Source organism: Bidens hawaiensis, unplaced genomic scaffold, assembly GCF_021521415.1.
Source record: "Bidens hawaiensis isolate Kalapana, Puna unplaced genomic scaffold, B.hawaiensis_p1.1 tig00030250_1, whole genome shotgun sequence".
Taxonomy (NCBI): domain Eukaryota; kingdom Viridiplantae; phylum Streptophyta; class Magnoliopsida; order Asterales; family Asteraceae; genus Bidens; species Bidens hawaiensis.
In genome coordinates, this window is record NW_027495041.1 from 19,114 (window position 1) to 28,018 (window position 8,905).

The window sequence follows — 8,905 nt, forward strand, 5'->3', positions numbered from 1 at the left end:
CATGTCCAAATACTCGTTCCAAATTTTTCGGTATGGTACGGTTACGTATACGTACGTGTATTGGTACGAGCATTTTGATACGGAACATGTTTTTGTACCACTTATGCTTTTTTTATTTCAAGATATTCAACGATCTTGAAAACGGTACCAGTACGAGTTACAAACAACCTGAATTAATCTGGGTATCTTGACTTGCACAGATAGGTACCAAATTAGTACAATTACCAAATTGGTCGCCAATTTAATGATAAGATAGTATTGAAGAATCCTAATTCAGTCGCCGACTTTAAGTGATTTGTTTGTTGATTCAAGTCTTGGATGTTATATTATTTAATATTAAAGAAACGTTTTGTATTTGTTTAATAATAATACGGTTGGAGAATTTAATTAAATATGAAGAATCCCAATTAAACCTTATATATTACAAACATGTATAAAATACAAAACGTGCCCATACCATACTCTTACCTGTACCCAACTGTAGATGTACCGAAATTCAACAAAAATGAGTACCAATACTCGTACCGATTAGACTAAATTGGTACGAGTACAAGTACGTGTATGGATACGGGTACGATACAAGTACGGATACGGGTATTTATGCTCATCCCTACAGCACAAATTAGTAGTAACATGCTATTTTCTTTAATATTGTTTTACAAGTTTAAAGACTTTATATATTAAAAACAGACTAAGAAAAAATAATAAGAAAATATTGATTTGTATAACATTAATAAATATAACAAAATAAGTTTTAGATATTTTGACTAATATCTCATTTACTACACACCATTCAACAAAATACAAAAACTTTTTCTAGATTGTATAAAAATATGTACCTTTAACTTATTGTTTGTAATTTTCAGATTGTCATTTACTTTTTTACTTAACAATAATTACCATCAAGTAAAATTAACACCTTAAACTTTTTTCATACCTATTTAATTTGTTTTCTATTAAAATGCGTACAATGTATCTAGGTACTCTAAACAACAATATGAACAAGTATATAGTATGAACAAGGGGTATTACAATTGATTTTCCTCTTTGGGTTAATTAGTTTCTCTTTCATAGACCCTTCATATCCTCTCAACCCTTAAGCAGCCATCTTCTGATCATATCCATCAATCCATACATCCATGTGCATGAACTCATCAATCCCCTATTAAATACCTGACAAAATAACACAAAAAACACATTTTTTACTGTTGTCATGGCTGCATCCATGAATAACTGGTTAGGTTTCTCACTCTCACCTCAAGATCAACAACAAATGGTTGATTCACAGTCATCTATGGTTGATAACTTCAACTCTGATACCATTTCCGGCACCGGAGAATGTTTTGATTTGGGTTCAAACGCCGGTCACTCGTCTATACCTTCTCTCAACCTCCCCCCTCCCTTTGGTTTACTTGAACCATACCATAATCACCATGGTTAGTTAAATTGCTAATTTAAGTTTATAGATTTAGTAGGTTTTTATTTGATTTTAATCAACTTATTACTTCCTTTTTGATCATTCATTTTGGTCTTTTAACCTATTTTTGTTTTAGCTCAAAAAAAATAAAAACAAATAATATTCCCAAAAAAACATTTTTTGATGAAGAAAATGGAAGCTAATTCATATTTTAATGGCGGTCTCCTTTTTAACACAAACTAGACAGTGATGTAAGTATTTTCTTGATATTTTATGCCATTTTTCCTTCTATTATTCAAGATATTATAAGGATTTTTTTTGAAGAAATCATAATTAATAATCAGATTATAAAACATATATAATCTTGGTTGTTTATGATGTATTTTTACTAAAACATATTAAACAGTGATGTAAATATTTTCTTGATATTTAATGTCATTTTTCTTATTCAAGATTTTAAAGGATTTAATTCTGTCTTCTTTTTCTTTTATTTTCTTGAAGAAAGAATAATTCTCAGATTATAAAAAAACATAACCTAGCTTGTTTGTTAATTTGTTTTGATGATTTACAGATTGGAACATGAAGGGTAGCTCGGATTTGTCGGTATTAATGTCCGGTGGTGGTTCATGCAATGAAAACCCTGAAATCCAACCTCCAAAGTTTGAAAATTTTTTAAGCGTTGGTAACACCGGAAACTACATGTACCAACTTCCCCCTCAAGCCGCGGCCGCAGACGTAAGAACTACCACACACGACACCACTAGAGGAAACACAACCACTGCCACCAGTAGCATTGGTCTTTCAATGATAAAAAACTGGCTTAGAAACAACCCAACTCCTTCTAACCAAAACAGCACCACCGGAGTACCGCCGGAGGTTCAAGGAACCGTTGATAGAACCGGGGCAATGAGTGTGTATTCCGGTGGTGGAAGAACCAACGAGCTTTCACTTACTATGGGCGGCGGTGGTGATAGTTTGTCTTCCGATAATAAACGGCAGCAGATGGAGGTGGCCACCACTGTAGATAGTGGAAGCGGTGGCGGTGCGGTGGAGGCGGTGCCCCGGAAATCTATTGATACATTTGGACAAAGAACTTCTATTTACCGTGGTGTTACCAGGTGGAATATTATTTTATTTATTTGTATATATGTAGTTTGAACACATCCGTCTTAATAACAACGATACTGTCTCTTCCAAAGAGTCATAACATTTACGTATCTCATTACCCAAGTTCGAATCTCTCTTGCAGTTACGTTGTCTATATATTAGAACGTACACATAAGCCGAGATTCAAACTTGGGACCTGAAAAGAAAATTGTATAGTTACTCATATTTTTTAATGTACCATTTTATTTTGGTTTTATTTTTATGAGATATATTAAGGGTTTTATGGGTAGTGCAGACACAGATGGACGGGGAGATACGAGGCACATTTATGGGATAATAGTTGCAGAAGAGAAGGACAAGTTCGTAAAGGCAGACAAGGTAATTAAAAAATTTTAAAAATAAAGTTAATGCGTTTTTGAGTTATAAAAATAATATTTATAAATTCTTCTACTAACTTTGTTTTACTTCCTATTTGTTGCATGGATTAATAAATGATTCAACTGGGATACTATTCAATATTCTTGCAGTTTATTTGGGTAAGTTTAATTACATAAAAAGGTGTTTTTTATTTTCTTGTCCACATACTGAGAGCTAGGGTTTTTAATTTGTTTTCTGTACCAAAAGGATATATCCTTTATAGCTTCTTGCCTTCATCTCAAGATTGTGTAACTTATACTATGATCGATTTTATGTTGATTTAGGAGGTTATGATAAAGAGGACAAAGCGGCAAGAGCATATGATCTAGCGGCGTTGAAATACTGGGGCACAACGACAACTACAAATTTTCCGGTGAGTTTCTTAAAATTGAACTAGAGCAAGAATACAACAAACAATGTAAGTTTTTTTGTTGTAAATTTTGATAGGATTTTACTTGAGCACATAATGTTGTTTTTACCATGATATATATTGAGTACTTTATCATTTTTATAAAATTGATACAGAACATGTTTAAAATTGTATTTGGACTTCTTTCGTGATTCTTTGTGGTCTTTTCCTTAGATTATGGTTGAAGATTATATATCATCTTGCTTTTTATAATTTTTATAAACATAAATCTAAACACGTGTAGATTAGTAACTATGAGAAAGAAATTGAGGAGATGAAAAACATGACGAGACAAGAGTATGTCGCCTCACTTAGAAGGTACATTTATGAAACTCAACCTGGTTAATTTCCTTTATATATATTTTAATATTTAATGTGTGTGTATATATGTAGACGAATATACTGAAAATTTTGTAAATTTCTACAGAAAAAGTAGTGGTTTTTCACGAGGTGCTTCCATCTATAGAGGTGTGACAAGGTACGTCATTCACTTTGATACTTTAATTTATAATGTATTTTTTTATATATATACATTTGAACATATTAGATATTATTTTTATTAGAAAGATCCATTTTGGATACCATTTGCATGCTATAAATAGTTATATTAATGTTGGTGATTAAATGGGACCAAAAGAAACCAGTTTGCACATGCTATTTACCCACAGAGTCAGAATCTTGCAAAATATACTTTGGAAGACTTTAAAATAATAGAATCAAAATGTCGTTGGATATTATTTGATGATCAGTTTATTTATTTGTTTATTCAACCGATCAAATGTCACTCATTTTGTAACAATATATCTTGAATATATATGCAGACACCATCAACATGGAAGATGGCAAGCAAGAATTGGGAGAGTTGCAGGGAACAAAGATCTTTACTTGGGAACTTTTGGTATATATTTTTCTCTCATATATTAAAATTATATATGTAGTACCTTAAAGCATAATTGACCTATCGATTCGATATGTTTTATTTAAATGCGTCAAAATTCATATAAAGTTTTTATAATTTATTTAGAAAGTTTAATTTCGGTGATTTAACATTATTTACTAGTATCAAAATGAGTATTACTGACAGACGATTATTATAATAAATATAACCGATTTCTTTGTAACAGATCACCTATTGTACAAAAGTGTTGGTGAAATGACCCTATCTATTTTGTATGAACTTGTTAATTACTCGAGTCGTCTACTTTGACACTTTTTAAGTATACGTGTTGATCGTTTAACGTATATAGCACTTGAATCACCTTTCTTAGGTACACAAGAAGAAGCGGCTGAGGCGTACGACATAGCCGCGATCAAGTTTCGTGGACTAAATGCAGTCACAAACTTTGAAATCAACAGATATGATGTTAAATGCATCCTTGAAAGCACCACTTTACCAATAGGTGGTGCAGCCAAACGTCTCAAAGATGCAGAAAAAGCCGCAGCCACTGAGATACTCCGAGCCGCTAAAGATGACCACTTGACCACCCACTTGACCCATGAAGGAATAAACAACTATGCCACCATGACATGGCCTAGCTCCATTGACTACCACCACCACCAAGCCATGGCTCAAGCCCACACCCAACCGTTTAGCATGCACTATCCACAACACTATAACACCTCGAACCAACAACGGTTATGGTGCAAACAAGAACAAGAACAACAACAACAACACGAGCCAGATGGTCAAAGCTTCCAAGATCTTCAACAACTTCATCAGTTTTTTCAACCCTCACCAAACTCTTCTGTTCTTCATAATCTTATGAGCATGGATTCATCTTCAATGGACCATAGTTATAGCGGTGGAGGCGGTGGAGGAGGTGATCATTCGGTTATGGGATATGGCGGTGGTGGTGGTGTCTATATGAACCATATGATGGCAAATAGTGTGGATTCACCTCAAGATGGTGATGGGAATATGTACTACCATCATCAAGGGTCCAGTTATGGTGGTTGGGTGCCAACCGCCATACCGACGCTTGCAGCAAGAACTGCCAACCTGGTGGTGGCTCATGGTGGTGCTCCTAACTTTACTACTTGGAATGATTCATAGTAAGTTGAATGCCTTGATATAATTTGAGGGTTTTAGGTGTAGCTTTTTTTTTTTCTTGCAATTCTTTGTTCTTCATGAACTTGGAAAGATATTAGGGTTTTATTATTAACTTTGTAATAGATTAGGATCTAACCAAAGGTCAAGAAACCAATAGCTTATATATGCTATGGGTTTTGTGATCTTAATTTTGAAGATGTATTTAGATCCACGGAATGTAGAAAAACAAGCAATATTGTAATTTGCAATTTCACTTTTGACAACACAATAGGTAATCATATTTATGGATAACTAGATTTTCACCCGGCATTTTTCACCGGGGCAATTAGAAAAAACCTCAACGTTGAAACTTGAATATTGGTAAAACCTAAGCGTTACGTCGGTGAGTTGATGCGAATTCAGTTAGTATCATTTACGTTCTTTACGATATAGACACCATTTGTAAAACCTTAGCATCCAAAAAATATATTTTCGTCAAAAAAGATAAATTATTTAAAACAAAGTTTGTTTGGTCAGTAAACCCGGACAGTGGTAAAACCTAATCGTTGTCAGTCTTGGCATTGAGGTGGTAACTGGACGCGATTTCTGTCGGTTTCGGCTATGTACGTTACGGTACCAAAGCTAAAAAGAGGGAAAAATTACATACAAATTGAGTGGACCAGTGGGGTGGTGTCGTCAGTAAACTCGGGCGTTGGTAAAACTAAGCGTTATCGGTCCCGGACGTTAAGACGTTGAGTCTATGCGAATGGGTCGATTTTCGTCACATTAACAAAACGAAAACAAAAGAAAACAAAATTTTGTGGACAAGTAAGGTGCCGACAAGTGGCCCAATGGCGACTTAGCGACACCAAACTTGTAAATTATATATATTAGATAACTTGGTCACATAGTGGTGTGCCAAGTTTTTTCTGAGACGAAACGGCATCTTTATTTTTAGTAAATGCAAAAAATATATATTTTTTAAAAAGAAGCATGTATTTTGTTTTTAAGTTACAAAAAAAAGCTTTTAAAATATGATATAGAAGTATGTCTAAGACAACAATCATGAAACATACATGGATATGAGTTAAAAATTTAAAAAAGATTGGTGACATGTTTTTATTCAAGAGCCATTTTAGACAATCTTAAAATCTCAAACACGTTTAAAGGTGTAAATTAAGAGCCGTTTGCGAGTTATTTGAAACCGACTTTTTATAAGCTTGAATTATACCGAAATAAAACAAACCGGAGCCTAAATTGAAACTCGTTTAATCAATGAGCAGTTAAGCACACACTTGAGTTTCATTTACCAAGTTTGAGTTATTGAGTACAATAGCAAATCTAAATGTGTATTTTTTTTAAAAACAATTTTATTAAACTTTGTTTTGTACAACAGTTATATCATACATATAATTATGATTACAATATATAACTTGTAAGTATATATTTTGTTAAACATACTTATAAAAATTAACTTTATAAATCTCCATGAAAGTATTTATATGTGCATGTAACTTAATAAAATACTGAAAAAAAGTTATTAACGCAAAGCAAATAAAATCAAATTTGGTTGAGCTCAAGTTCACTTTCTCACAAATCGTGTTCAAGCTTTGGTTGTAGAGTTTGAAATAAGCTGAACTCGAGCTATGTAAGTCAAGTTAAAACACATTAACTTTTATATTTAACACAAACCGAACTAAATCTGGATAATGGGTAAGCGAGCAACAAGCTGCGCCGCTATCCCCTTTTAAATCGCAAAGCTAGAGTTCAGGCAAACTTAAACTTGACCTGAACTTGATATTGCAATAAGATACCAAAAAATGAATTAAAAAGAATGGCAGAAACTAAAGTATTGCAAATAATGAATGGGCCTGGGCTACGCCTTTTTATGCATCTTTATAAGAACCTATTACCCAATGTTTTTAATTCGCATCACACTGGATTGTGGGCCCGTTAAACTACGAAGTACGAACTATCAAAATTTCTTTAGTTTGATTACGAGTTATTAAACAAGCAGTTGATCTTTTGATCCAGTTGTATGAAGAGATGGTTGGGATTTATAATCTCATGTTCGAATCCTGACTCAATGTGATTTTTTTATAGTGATGGATTTCCTTTTGGATGGTGCTCCTAAGTGAGTCAGTATGGATGGTTGACATTCTGTCTTAGAAAAACTTACGTGAGTATTAAGGGTAGTTTCAAATACTTTTGAAAACAAGTTATTGAACCAATAAATTAATGAACTGCAGGGCTTGTGTCAAATGAATAGGTGAAAATCAAACAAAACTTATTTAAGTTTATAAAAGCCAGCCACCCACCCTCCCAGCTTATTATTGTTAAGATGATTGAATGTGTAAAAGACCATTCCAACTTTCAAATCATAGATTATTTCGTTGAGGTGTTTGGTCGGCTCGTTTATTTCAAGTTATTCTGTTTGTTTCCGCATCGTAACTCGTTTCTTATCGAGGCGAGTTTACATATCCTATTCCGCATTTACATAATCTGGGGGTAGCATGTATACCATTATCAAACTACTCATGTTTTTACCGCATTTATTTAAATACAATTCAATTTCATGTTTATGCATGATTATTTGTATTCTATGTGTTATGCCTCATGATTATGTGCTTATGTGTTTATGTTTTTAATTTTGGTTGGAGCCTCATCCTCGTCCTCATATAAGCGTTGAGTCGTTATCTTAGTAACTTGGATTTGTGCCAAATGGAAAAGGGTCCATGTTTGATATTCAAGTTATTCAAGTGATACACGTTAGTCAATTTACATACTCATGTATGCTTGCAAAATAACCCTCATAATCATGTGACTTGTAATATTTGTCATATATATATGCTACATATACAAGTGTTTGTATTTATCAAGATAGAAGACGGTTATAGCGTTGTTCTTGTTTGCAGCACAACCATTGTTGATTCGAGGTGTTATAGTTTTGTGCGTAGTGCATGCTAAAGGTTGTGTGTGGGCTTGAGCCATGGCTTGGTGGTGGTAGTAGTCAATGGAGTTGGGCCATGTTATGGTGACATAGTAATTTATTCCTTCATGGGTTAAGTGGGTGGTCAAGCGGTCATCTTTTGCGTCTCAGAATAACTAAGGTGATGTTTGTTTTTTAAGAGGTAAAATGTTTGCACTTTGCGGACCACATCTCCAGGCATATGTAGCTAAAGAGGTAGATCAAACCTCTATAGTCTACAAGAAGAAGACTATTTGTTTTTTAACGTCTGTAAATTGCTAAAATAAAACATGGATTTTAAATAAGCTGAAATTTAAATAAAAAAAATCCTTCAACATCGAAATTAAATGATAGTCATACAACACTGAAATAATATTCATAAAACCACAATTACATTTTTTATATATCATTTGTTCCGCACTCTGCACTAACTGCTCAGCTCGTAAACGTGTCATATATTCCCGATTTGTTGCAGTGCCATGTGCTTCAACATCATCTTCATTAACATCAACGTAATCCAAGTCCAAGCACTTGATCTTCCACTTTTAATCCAATCCC

General features: G+C 33.5%; 1 protein-coding gene across 1 annotated transcript; it reads left to right on the forward strand.

Annotated features, from left to right (window-relative positions):
• The first annotated feature begins 1,062 nt into the window (after nt 1-1,062).
• LOC143580132 (AP2-like ethylene-responsive transcription factor BBM) lies at nt 1,063-5,626 on the forward strand. The gene is made up of 9 exons (XM_077063246.1): nt 1,063-1,436; nt 1,989-2,535; nt 2,820-2,902; nt 3,052-3,060; nt 3,226-3,314; nt 3,595-3,668; nt 3,778-3,828; nt 4,172-4,248; nt 4,619-5,626. Exons 1-9 carry the CDS (start codon nt 1,214-1,216, stop codon nt 5,401-5,403), a joined length of 1,938 nt encoding a protein of 645 aa, XP_076919361.1. The 5' UTR covers nt 1,063-1,213; the 3' UTR covers nt 5,404-5,626.
• Nucleotides 5,627-8,905: the final 3,279 nt, after the last annotated feature.

Excerpts from the sequence above, each read along its gene's own strand:
- LOC143580132 (XM_077063246.1), top strand. The coding sequence starts at position 1,214 with ATGGCTGCATCCATGAATAACTGGTTAGGTTTCTCACTCTCACCTCAA. Across the intron at positions 3,669-3,777 it reads TATGTCGCCTCACTTAGAAG|AAAAAGTAGTGGTTTTTCAC; the intron begins GTACATTTATGA and ends AAATTTCTACAG. Across the intron at positions 4,249-4,618 it reads TCTTTACTTGGGAACTTTTG|GTACACAAGAAGAAGCGGCT; the intron begins GTATATATTTTT and ends CACCTTTCTTAG.